The 13,697-nt window shown below is 34.1% G+C and overlaps 1 protein-coding gene across 6 annotated transcripts in view; it reads left to right on the top strand.

Moving 5' to 3' along the window:
• FKBP5 (FKBP prolyl isomerase 5) overlaps window positions 1-13,697 on the top strand; it is a 93,326-nt gene that overhangs the window by 44,354 nt on the left and 35,275 nt on the right. For all 6 annotated transcript variants that reach the window (XM_074348552.1, XM_074348547.1, XM_074348548.1 and 3 more), the window contains 2 exons: window positions 2,407-2,551; window positions 12,715-12,857. In XM_074348552.1, the coding sequence (XP_074204653.1) occupies window positions 2,407-2,551; window positions 12,715-12,857 (288 nt within the window). The remainder of the gene's footprint in view (window positions 1-2,406; window positions 2,552-12,714; window positions 12,858-13,697) is intronic.

Raw genomic sequence — 13,697 nt, 5'->3', positions numbered from 1 at the left:
TGTCATATCCAAAAATTTCTTGCCAAGACCAATGTCAAGAAGCTTTTTCCCCTTGTTTTCTTCTAGGAGTTTTAGATTTTCAGATCTCATATTTAAGTCTTTAATCAATTTTGAGTTAATTTTTATGAGTGGTGTAAGATAGGTGTCCAGTTTTATTCTTCTGCATGTAATTATTCAGTTTTCCCTGCACCATTTATTGAAGAGATTATCTGTTCCTCATTGAGTATTCTTGGCTCCCTTATCAAATATTAGTTGACTGTATATGCTCGGATTCATTTCTGGGCTCTCAGTTCTATTGCATGGGTCTATGTGCCTGTTTTCATGGCAGTACCATTCTGTTTTAATTTCAATAGTTTTATAATATAATTTGAAATCAGGAAATGTGATGCCTCCAGCTTTGTTCTTTCTCAGGATTGCCTTGGCTTTTGGGGGCCTTTTTGGTCTGTACACATTTTAGCATTTTTTTCTGTTTCTGTGAAAAATACCATAGTGAATTTTGATATGGATTGCATTAAATCTATAGATGTCTTTCATAGTATGGACATTTTAACGTTTTTAATTCTTCTGATCCATGAACATAGGATATGTTTCCATTTATTTTTACCTTTTTCAGTTTCTTTCATAAGAATCTTATAGTTTTCATTGTAACCTCCTTGGTTAAATTTATTCCTAATTATTTGATAGCTGTTGATGCTGTTTTGAATGGAATTTTTTTTTATTGAGGTATAATTGACATATAACGTTATATTAGTTTCAGGTATACAACATAGCAATTTGACATTTGCATATATTGTGAAATGATCATCACAATAAGTCTAGTTGACATCTGTCACCATACATAGGTAATTTTTTTTTCTTGTGATGGGAGCTTTTTAGATCTGTTAGCAATTTTCAAATATGCAATACAATATTATTGACTATTGCACCATACTGTACATTACATCCGTGACTTATTTTACAAATGGAGGTTTATATCTTCTGACTCCACCCATTTTTTCCCACCCTCCTCTCAAACTCTCGTCTCTGGTAATCACCAATTTGTTTATGTTCTCTGTATCTATGAACTTAGTTGTTTTTTTCTTTTCTTTTTTTAGAGTCCATATGTAAGTGAGATCACACAGTATTTGTCTTTATCTGATCTGTTTCACTTAGCATAATGCCCTTAAGGTCCATCCATGTTGTAGCAAATGGCAAGATTTCATTCTTTTTTATAGCTGAATAATGTTGCATTGTGTGTATGTGTATTTACCTCATTGTGGTTTTGCTTTGCATTTCTGGGATTGTTTTCTTTATATTTTTATCGAATATTTTGTTGTCAGCATATAGAAATGGTTTCTGTGTGTTGATTTTGCAATCCTGCAACTTTACTGAGTTCATTGGTTAGTTCAGACAGATTTCTTATGGAGTTGCAGTAATCATTTTTTTCCTTTAAAGAATGTCTGGGTTTTTGTAGACGAAGAAAGTTGTAGAATCTAAGTTCACAGTGTTTATGTGGTGATATGAGGGTGGGCCTAGGGGGGGACATGGCTCAAAAAAAGAATTTAGAAGTAAATAATTGAATTCTTCGGAAAAAAATTCAAACCCCTCCCCTCAGAAGATGTCTATTGGACTTTAGGTACCATCTCTGTTATCTAACAAAATGATTAATTAGGCATAAGTGATTGACAGAATAAATTATACCACCATATGCCTGGATTTGATTTTTTTCCCAGAACTGACCAACTGCATTAGTGGTTTGCTCTGCCAAAAACAAAAATTAAGTATGCTGGATTTTAAGATAGCTAAATATTTTTCAACTTGGAGCTTTTTTGGCATTTCCTTTACTAGAAAACAAGTTATTTGGTATCATATCAAACTGTGCAGTGATACTTTTTTTTCACACATTGAATATTCTTCAGATAGTAAGAAATAACCTGTTATAACAGGAAATTGGGCTTTCTGAAATTAAACCAAACTAGTGGAATCTAGTCAAAAGCTAATGATTTTAGCAAAGGAGGGAAGTAAAAATCTCACCTTTGAAACTTTGCTTCAGACTTCTTTTTGAATGTTTGTGAAAGTCAGCTAATCTTTTTGGTCTAATTCAGTTTGTACGTGGAGTTTTGAGAGATTTTAGTGTGAAAGCATGGGGCATTAAACCAATGCAGCAGGAACTGTTAGTTAATTATTTTGAGAGAAAAGTGTGATTAACAATAAAATTAAATATAGTATGAAAGATTTAGAGTAGCACAGGACAGTTTGCTAACAATGAGGATTATTGAGAGAACTGGGAGTGAAGCCTTTAGAAAGGACAGGTAAAAGTTTGTAAATCTGCCTGGGTGATGTAGAATAGACTGTGTGACGTTTTTATTCTCTTGATTAGAAGTAAAATGTTTCACCTCCTTTTCCCTGACATTTGGTCTTTTCTAGCTTATCAGAAGAGTGGGGAATAGTGAGGAAACACCAATGATTGGAGACAAAGTTTATGTCCATTACAAAGGAAAATTGTCAAATGGGAAGAAGTTTGATTCCAGTCATGATAGAAACGAACCATTTGTCTTTAGTCTTGGCAAAGGTAAGAAGGTTTTGTTTTTTTTTTTGAGTTGTGATTTGCTTAAATTTATTGCTATTTGTATTATATAGGAGCTAGTGGATCCTATCCTTGACAAAAGTAAACATATTTTAGAGCAGTAGTTCTCACACTATGGTCTGTGGATCCCTGGGGGGGGGGGGTCCTTGAGATTATTTTAGGGGGTCCATAATGTCAAAATTACTTTCATAATAATACTAATATGTTATCTATTTTTTTCATTATGTTGACATTTGCACTGATGGTACCAAAGCTGCTTTGGTTAAAAAAAAAAAAAATTGCTGTTGCCTTAGCACAGATCTAGGCAATGGCACCAAATTATACAAGCAGTAGTATATTCTTCACTGCCCTCACTCACTGTTTAAATAAGAAAAAAAAAAAGGAAGACCAGTTTCACTTAAGAATGTCCTTGATAAAGTATAAAAAACATTAGGGCTATTAAATCCTAATCCTTGAGTTTCACATTGTTTTTATGTTTGTGGCAGAACAGGAAGCACACATAGAGCACTTCTGCACACCCAAGTACAGCGGTCATCTCAAAGAAAGGCACTTGTGCACTTGCTTGAGTTGAGAGCTGAACCAGCTACATTTTTTCATGAAGCACCATTTTTATTTGAAAGGGCAAGCTATGATTATTCAGACTTGATTATTCCGTATTTGGCAGATACTTTCTTGCAAATGAATGAAGTGAGCCTGTCACTTAAAGGAAAACAACTGACAATATTTGTTACCATTGAGTTTTCAAGTGAAAGTTTCAGTTCTGGAAAATTTGTATCTGCCACTCAGAGCTTGACAGCTTCCCAAAACTTAAGACTTCTGATGAGATCAGTAGGTATTAATGAATGTAATTTTTTAAATATTATACAAGGAAATGTGGTAACATTTGGAAGATTATATAACTCAGTGAACAACATTTTCCCAGTGACCAATGCAAAATGTTACAAAATCATGCATGACTAAAAAGATCCATTTGATGTGTAAGCTAGACCAGTGGATTTTAATGTAATATAATATGAAAAGGTCATTAATATGGTTTCACATTCCATACTGCAGCTACCCTTTATTGAAACTACCACTTGTCCAGTTTCAAAGTAGTATCAGATAATTATGAATATTAGGCTACTAAAATACTCCTACCTTTTTTTTTTAAATGCTCCTACCTTTTCTAATTATTCATCTTCATATACTTCAACCAAAATTGCAACAGATGAATTCAAAAGTAGATATGAGAATCTGGTTGTTTTTTATTAAGTCAGACACATTTTACATTTGTAAAATTGTAAAACAACACCACTCTTCTCACTAATTTTTTGTTTTGGAAAATATAGTTCCATAAAAATAATTTATGTTTACATAAAATGAGGTTATTGTTATTTTTAAACAAATTTCTAAGTAACTTAAATTTTTTAAATATTGTAAATATCAGTAGACATACAAAAAAAAAAAAAAAAGGCTCCTTACAGTCTTTAATTTTTAAGCTATAAAGGGGTCCTGAGGAAAAAAAGTTGAGAACCACTATTTTCAAGTCTTAAATGTGATTTTTACTGATATCTTTATAAATACTTTTAAATGTCTTCAGTTAATTTAGTATAATTTTTTTTTTATCTTGGAAGAAGAATAATAGCCCATACATCAAATTGAACTTTGTGGACCATATGGCTTGTTAGAAGTTAGTGGCTGAGTTAATATAAGTCCAGGAAAACTAAAGCCTCACCCCTTCCCCACCTACCCTTGGAAAGGTCTGGTGATTTCTGATAAAAGGCTACTTCAAAGAAGTTGTTTTTGGTGCTCTTGGTATGTGACTAACATGGTTGGGAATTACGAAGATAAGAATCCTGTTTCTTATATTCTTCCCCTAGATTTGAGAAGAGAAACAAATCAGTCATTTTAGATTTTTCACATACCTATACTTATCTCTTACTATTGAGATTAAACCATAATGAAGTAAATATCAGCAGTCTACCTTTAACATTAATATAACCTTATTAAATGCATGATGACTCATGATTATTAGTAAAAATACCTGTTAATTTAGTCCGTCGTTAGCATATTGGGGTAAAAGGGGAAAGTTTATGTTTGAAAGACTAATAGCTAATACCTTTTTGAAGTATTTAGAATGCCAAGCTAAGGGCCTTACATATGTCATCACATTTAATCCTCACACGAGTCCTATTATTATTTTTTAGACTCTTTGTACAATTTATTTAGTATAATTAGGTGACAGTCATATTAACATTTGTGTCTAAGACTCTTAGAGGTGGTTTTTTTTTTTTTTTGAGGTACTATTTACATATAACAAGATTTACCCTTTTAAGGGTAACCACCACCACAATCAACATATAGAACAATTTCCTCACCCCAAAAAGTTTTCTTACGTCCTTTTGTCACTTCCTGGACCTTGGGCCATGCAGTCGCTAATCTGGTTTCTGTTACTATAGTTTGTGTTTTCCAGAATTTCATATAAGTGGAATCAGATGTCATCTTTGGTGTTTGACTTCTTTCACTTAGCATAATGATTTTGAGATTCATGCATGCTGAGTTGCCAAGTAGTATTACAGTACGGAAACACCACAATTTGTTCATCCATTCAAAAAACTGGACATTGGGGTTGTTTCCAATTTGGGGCTATTATGAATAACATAATGAGCATACACATACTTGTCTTTGTGTAGATGTGTTGGGTAAATTTATTTTTGGGTAAATACCTGGGATTGGACTTGTTGGTCATATGGTAAACATACATTTACCTTCATAAAATACTACCATACTGTTTTTCACAGTGGCTGTACCATTTTGCATTCTCACCAGTAATACTTGAGAGGTCGTTTTTCACATCCTTGTCAGCCCTTAATATTATCAGTCTTTTAATTAAACTTTAGCCATTTTAATACGGTTGTGAAACGGTATTGCATTTTGATTTTCAATTGCATTTCCCTGATAACTAGTGATGTTGAGAGTATATTTTCTTGTGCTTAGTGGACATTTGTATATTTTCTTTTGTGAAATATCTGTTCAAATCTTTTGCCCAGTTTAAAAATCAGTAGTATCTTTTTATTGAGTTGTACTCAGCAAGACAAGCACTTAATCAGATACGTATTTTGAAAGTATGTTCTCCCAGTCTCTATCTTGCCTTTTCATTTTCTTAACTAGTCTTTCAGGGAACAAAAGTTTTTAATTCTGATGAAGTCCACTTTACTAAATTTTTTATGGTACTTACTATAATTAACCACTTTTGTTTTTGTTTGGTTTTTTTTTTTTTTTTTTTTTTTTTTTTTTTTTTTTTACATAAGAGGAAACTAAGGTACAGAGAGAGGTTAAGTAATTAGCCCAAAGTTATACAGGAAGTGGCAGAGCCAGAATTCAAACCCAAGCAGTCTCTTTCAAGTTATGTTAGATCTTAAGGTTTAAAACTAGCCCCAGAACTAGGTACAGAATCAAAGGAGATCCTGGTCCAGCAGAATTTACTGAGTGCTTACTGTACACCAGACATTCTTACAAGAGTAATACAGTTAATGACATTTATCAAAAGCAAAAATATTACTGTTACATGGGCCTAATTCATATTTTTACAGTTTTATTTTTATTTGAAGTATCTTTTCCCATGTATTTTAAGCCTCGACAACATTCATAACACTTACTAGTGACATACACTTACTAGTACTGGGTAACCATACAGCCAATTTCCTGTGGGTTGTTTGTGGTTTAGCCAAATGCTCCCTTTGTATTTCTATTGATACTCTTGTTCCCACTTAAATATATTCTTTTTTCTCCTACTTAAATGTATTCTTAACATGTTTACTTTTTTTTTCTTAATGTGCAGTTTAGGAGCATTCAGGATTTGGAAGGAAAGCTTTTAGGCCAAATATTTAATTTTCCTAACCCTCCCCGAAAGTGTGAGCCAGAAAGATGGCAAATTTTTAAGGAAGTACTTTCTTTGGCTTTACCTGGCCCTTTCCAATAGAGGCAGAATGCTTCCAGCTTCATTGCTGAATGGATATTAAGGAGAATCTGATTTAGGCAGGGCTGAGTAGACTGAAGGAAGCTAACAAATTTCTAACTCCATTTAAATTAGATATTGCAGTGTGGACTGTGTTCCTTTATTGAGTATAATATTGTGGTGTTAAGTTCTTTGGGAAATAAAAAATAATCAAGACATGACTTCTCCCTTCCGGTCTATGTCTAACACTTTAGCCTAACAGAGTTGATCATTAAGGCTGTCCCAGGACGGATTATTTTTCCTCCCTGTTTTTGAAACTTTAAGCCATGAGGATAAGGAGAGGTCATTATCTTCTGATCAGTTTTCTTAGTAATTAAGTAGAGAAGTGGCAAAAATAAAATATAACATAAGACATATGGAACACTTTAAAAGAATCTTAAAATAAAAATTAATTTGTTCTATTCATAACCAGATACTTTTGGTAGGGAGTAGGGATGATTTTCAGGGCCCTGTATAAGACATTTAAAAAGACAACCAAATAAAATTTATTAGAGGAAAAAATATACAGGAAAAAAAAGAAAGACAACATCAGTATTATCAGTGATTTCAAATGCAAACATACATTTGAAAGTTGTATAGTGTATATATATGTACAACTGAATCACTTTGCTGTGCACCTGAAACTAACACAATGTTGTAAAATCAAAATACTTCAATAAAAATTTTAAAAGTTAAAGTTACATAGTCAAGGTGATGTTGGGAACACTAGATATTCACACACAAAAGAATTAAGTTAGACCCTTACTTTACATCATATACAAAAATTAACTTGTCAGGGATTTGGGGCAGGAGGAAATGAGGTGTTGTTTAATGAGTAGAGTGGTAGTGTTGCAAGATGAAAAAGTTCTGGAGATTGGTTGCACAACAGTGTGACTGTACTTAACTATCCACTTAAAAATGGTTGAAATGGTTAATTTTGTGTTATATGTATTTTCCCACAATTAAAAAATTTTAAGTCATTAAAGAAAAAAATTAGTGTAAAAAAATTTACACAATGTTGTAAAGTGGTCACTATAGTCTTTATTATAAGTGAAAATAGTGATTAAAAGAAATGTTATATGTTAAAATGTATTGTATGATTTTTTAAATAAATTTTATTTTTCAGAGCAGTTTTAGGCTGACAGCAAAATTGAGTGGAAAATACAGAGATTTCCCATATATTTCCAACCCCCACATGTGCATAGACTCCCCTCTCTTAATATCCCCCACCAGAATGGTACACTTGTTATAACTGATGACCCTACGCTGAACCTATAAAATTTGATTTTGATCTTTCTAAATCAGAAAGTTATATAATACTCTGTAGAAAGGAAAAAGTACAGTGTATTGCTTTTATACTAAGCTTTGTTCACTTTAAAATTTTTCAAATGCCTACAGTTGGGTATATATAAAAAGCATTTGAACTATGGATAGATATATTATAAATTTGTATAAGTATATATTCTTATTTCAGATTTTGTTACAAATGGAATAGGACTCCTGAAATCGATAAATTATGTTTGAGCTAGTAAAGCTGAAGTCCAGTTGAAGTGGAAGAATAAATTGCATATATAAATTCTTGGTGTATTGTAAGCTACAGTTAACACCTTAAAAATCAAAAGATCCCAAAGAACAGGAATCTTAAAAATGTTTATGCTTTGACCAGTAATTCTATTTCTAGGAACTGATTCTGAGGAAATATGGTAGAAGCCTGCTTAACCAACTCCAGACTAACTGATGGGCTCCATTCTGCTTGTAAATATACTGAATGATGCCACTGGTTTCCTTCTTCTTTGGTGTGGTCCCACACTCTGCTTCAGCCAGTTGAGTGAGCCTTGTCAGTGCCCTCCAGCCACAGACCACTAGGAACGCAGCTGTAGTCCAACAAGCTGGATTTATTACTCGGAGGGAGGGAGAACACACACCATGGGAAACTGTGGGTGTCTCAGTAAGAGTGTTGGAAAGGACTTTTTATAGGATTTGGGCTTGTATTTTGATTTGGGGAGGATTTAAGGAAGAAGGGATTTGCTCTGGATTGGGTGTTGTTAGGATGTGGATGATCCTTTGGGTGTCTTAGTAAATCTTACCTAGGAAGAGGGCTGCCTGGAGTGAGACTAAAGCTGTACCTGTAGAGAAGCAGCAGTCACTCATGTCACCAGGAGAGGGGGATGTTTGGTATTTTGTAGGTTGCACAGGGACCTTGTTTTTTTGTCCATGCTAAGACAAAATTTTGAAGTGTTCTTGTTTTGTCTCACTTTCTCATGGTCTCAGAGTGACCCTGTCTGATGTTGATGTTTTATGAGATTGTTGTGTCCAACAGAAGAATAGCATGGCCTAGCTGTGTGCCCCAGGCCAGCTTCAGACATCACCAAGGCCTCTGTAAGTGTCAGGCAGTTTCCAGATGTCAGGTGCTGCTTCTTCCTTCCTCAGACTAGTGCTAAGAATCAGGCTAAGGGGGGAGGGTATAGCTCAAGCAGTGGAGTGCATGTTTAGCATGCACGAGGTCCTGGGTTCAATCCCCAGTACCTCCTCTAAAAATAAATAAACCTAATTATCTACTCCCCACCAAAAAAAAAAAAAAAAAAAAAGAAAAAAGAAAATATATTTTTAAAAAATCAGTCTAAACCTCCTTATATCCATTTTAATTGTATAATTGTGATTATAACTTCTTGTCATTATATAATTTAATTAGATAGTATATAAAACACTGAAATTAGTGTAGTAAGAAAGGAGAATTATTTGGAAACTAAGTTAAACATCTTTGCAAAGACTTAATAAGATTAATTGCTAAAAGCATTTTATAAATGGCTTTGAGTTAGGCGTGGGTAAAAGGCAAAATAAGTAGGCCATTAGAATACATTTTTACTAGAAGTATTCGCTTGCTGATGGCTTTACAAGTATCTTCTGGTTCCTACTCCTCTTTAAAGAAATCTACTTGTAAATGGCAAATGATATACCATAAGTGTGATTTATACAGTAAAGATGACATGGAATTATTTTTGGTTGTTGTTTTTTAACAGCATTTTTATATAGAATGATTTGAATTGGTATGCAGGCAACTTCTCTAGTTGTCACATACCTGTAATTTAGGGAAAATTACACCCATTTTACAGAAGAATCCCGGTAACATATACTGAATAAGCTCAAAGGACATGGAACTCTTATCACTGGAGCCACACTCAGAGACAAGGCCTTGGCCTTCTAACACAAAGTTAGTGAATTAATAGCTTTGATATATTTGAAGTTAAAAAAAAATGTTTGAGGTCATGTATAAATTCTTCTTTATGATTCCTCACTTAAAGCAACGTTTTAAATTAACCTACAACCACAGTCCTGATTGTGTCAGGTAAAATGCTTTTATTATGCAAAAAAAAATCATGTAAAGATTTAGGTATACAGTAGTTCATTTTAACTTTATAATAGTAAAAAAAAAATAGAAACAATCTAAATGTTTATTAACAGGAAATTATAGTATATTCAAAAGATAGAATAGCATAGAGTTACTAAAAGTCATGTTTTCAGCTATCATCTTTTAACAAGAAAAATGTTCATATAATGTGCTACAATATAGAGCTAGGCTACAAAACCAAATAAACTATGGCCAGAATTTTAATAATGTATATATCAAAATTTAATATGCAAAGTGGACATACATAATTGGAAGGAAATGAACCAAAAAATGGACAGTTTACCCCAGATGCCAAAGTTTCAGAAGTTCTTTTTTATTGTATTCTCTGTGCTTTTATATACTTTCTATATTGAGTATGTATTTTTTTTTTTAATGAGGGGGAAATGCTTTTTAAGAAAAGATGCCCAAGATGGGCAGTTTTAGAAACATACCTGTGTTCATATCAGTGTGGCTCTTTGCTCAGTGTGTTTCACTCAGTGTCTGAAGCTCCATGTTAGAGAAGCTGTAATGTTCCTGAATGAGAAGAAAAGCAAATGCATGATTTATTTAGTGAGGGGCTCCTGGGGATTTGACAGGCTGATATTTCCAACTTCCACGGCCTAGCATAGATACCATCTGTGAATTAAGTTTTTGCTGATTGCACCAATCTCTACCCCCAGGCAAAAGCCCCATGTTTCTATTTTAGTGTTCACGACACTTGAAAAAAAAAACAGTGCATATATCTTTCTGTTCCACTGGCCATACTACATTGCATGTTTCTTGGAAGGAAGAAGGGAACAGCCACCTTCGTATTCTTAGTCCCTAGAGAGACCTTTGCTCCTCGGTAGTTGGCTAAATGTCTTTAATAAATGTACAGTAGTTCCCCTACAATATAGAGATTTCCTGAAAGAATGTTTAAGGTGTTTGTCTTAAACTATCAGAGTTGAGAGTTAAAAAAAAGCTGTCAATGGCCCACACAAAAACCACAGCAGCCTTTGAAGAGCATCAGTGACGGTAAAGCAGCCTGTCAGCAGCAGGCCTTACATTTCTTCTGAGGACTCTAGACTGTTTTCACATTAGAACCATGTGTGGGCATATAAATTGATGTAGCCCTTTGGGAAGGGCAGTTGGGCAATATCTGTCAGACTGAAAATGCACATCACCTTTGCACTTCTAGGAATTTACTCTCCAAATATACTTGCACAAAACAGGCAAACATACATGGACAAAGAGCCTTATTGGAGAACTGTTGGCAATATATTTTTCAGTATGGGAGTGACTAGAATATTATGAAGCTATTGCAGAAGAGGTAGATCAGTATGTATTTACGATGATGATGATGACTGTCCTTTATTAAATACATGTTATATGCCAGGCACTGTGCCAGGTGTTTGACATATTTTATCTAATAATTCTTATAACAACTATATGGCAGAAACTATGATTATCTACATTTTGCAGATGAGGAAACTTGCACAAGTTCACACAACTAATAAGGGGCAGACCTGGTATCTAATCTGGGCGGTCTGAAGTTAAAGCAGGCTGCACTTCTAACCCCCAAAATGGATGTCCTCCTTTCTACTGATAGAGAAAAACAGTTCAGAACTGAATGTATAGGATGCTGTCATTTGTGTCTTAAATTCTTTTAAAAGCAACAGCACACACTGAAAGGATACAAAAGAAACGTAACAGTGGCTTCTTACAAGGAGGGAATGGATGACCCTTTACCTTTCAGTTATATCTTTCTCTCTTTTGTGTGTTTTAATAATAGGCATGTAGATACACTTTTAACTAAGTAAGTATATCTGATATTTTGAAATGTAACAATTAATGAAGACTAAGTTGAAGTCATGAGTCACAAATGCTTTGTCCATCCCTGCTTACATACCTTAGTATAGGGTCCCCCTTATCCTAATTACCCTGACCTAATCCTACCATCAGTTCACAGTAACAGCTCTCTTCAAAAGTCACTTCCTCTGGAGTTCATTGTTTACCTGATCTCACTTTGAATACTTAAGTTTTTGATTGACACAGCACCTCAAATTTGTATATTATCCCTTGAAATTATGTACATTTTCTGTTGTTTCCCAAAGGATTTGGAACTGCTTACTGTAAGATACAATTAAAATTATATAGGTTAATACAGTTCTGCAGTTAAGCAGTAAGGTTAACTTTTAGTTTCCTGGAAGAAGGCCGAAAAAAAAAATTTCTGAATTTTGTAGTTCTTGTGACACATCATTTTGTTTTCTTTAAAAAGACAAAACCACTTTTTTTGTACTCTAAATTTTGAGGAAGAAAATCTGTTTCATAGGCCTTTTAATGCAATTTATACTTTACCGGTTGTTTCTTGTTTGTTGTTTTTGTCTACCCAACTAAATTATAAGCCTCCTTAGGACAAATTCCATTTGCTATACTATTTTTGTTCCATCACTGCCTAGAAAACATGCACTTACTATTGCGGTTGAAATTATAAATTAAGCAACAACTGCAACCCAGCCACATGTCAAAGATTATGTTACTACCATTTTTCAAAGACTTAATCTTTGAGCAGTTTAGAAATTGATACTACTTGCATCCTTCTCAGCAGAGAATCTTCTCTAACAGCCCTCAAAAAAAAAATCACAATTTATTTCTCAGTGTATAGCTTTTACCGAGTTCTTTCATAGCCTAGCTGAGTAGTATATAGCATAAAGAATTAGAGATTTGTTTGATTTTTGTTTCATGACAGTTAAATCTTTTTAAAATATGGCCTATAGCTTTCAACCCCCTTTTCCTTTCTCATAGGCCAGGTTATCAAGGCATGGGACATTGGTGTGGCTACCATGAAGAAAGGAGAGATCTGCCATTTACTCTGCAAACCAGAATATGCATATGGCTCTGCTGGCAGTCTCCCCAAAATTCCCTCGAATGCAACTCTCTTTTTTGAGGCAAGTATGTGTGTGATGTTGCCTTGTTAGCATCTGCTCCACTATAGTGCTGGCTCCGAAGCAATAGGCAGTGGAACAAGGAGCTAAGCTTGCTATTGAGAATCAGATCCAACTTACTTATTTTGGAGCTTGGCTTCTTGAATTGTTTCCCACAAACCCAAGGGGTGTGTGCCAGTGCTTTCTTAGAAACGTGTCTCTGGCACAAAACGGTCATAACCAAATAAACAAAAGACACCAGGCTTAGAAATGAAGGTTCTGGTCAGTGGTGTGAGTTATGACGTACTCAAAATTCACCAGAAGACAGGGTGGAAATGTGGGAGATAAATGTTGAAATATATCTAAATCAAGTTGTAAAGCTATTTTTGTATTACAAAGGTTTATAAATGTCACAGATCTCACTTCCTCATTAGAAGCAGTAGGTGGTGATAATATGTTATTCATCCTGTGTTGAATTATACATATTTGGCCAAAACTAATTTATAAATTAAGAAGGCAAATGCCTAAACATTGTAACAAGATAAAATGTACCTTTGGTTTGTTGTAGGCCTGATTCATAAGATTTGCTCTTACATTTTAAGAAGGGAATTTCATGAATCCAGGGTGGAAAAGTAGTGGCCTCTAGAGTCAGACAAAACAGTTTTGGGCCAGCACTGTGTCACTCTGGCTTTTTGCCCACAAGGCAGTTTTCCTAGTACTTCCTGTCTGTCTTTGCACTGCAGCCCCACAGGATGCAGTCCTAGACATTATCGTTACGTGAAGTTTCTTTCCAGGTACTGAAAAGTGCAGTGTTCTTTTTTTCCTCCTTTTCCAATAACTAAGATGCACAGATAAATATAAAAC

The sequence above is a fragment of the Camelus bactrianus genome, chromosome 20 (assembly GCF_048773025.1).
Source record: "Camelus bactrianus isolate YW-2024 breed Bactrian camel chromosome 20, ASM4877302v1, whole genome shotgun sequence".
NCBI lineage: Eukaryota > Metazoa > Chordata > Mammalia > Artiodactyla > Camelidae > Camelus > Camelus bactrianus.
The sequence above is the reverse complement of the archived record's forward strand: the minus strand, read 5'-3'. Positions and strand labels throughout refer to the sequence as shown.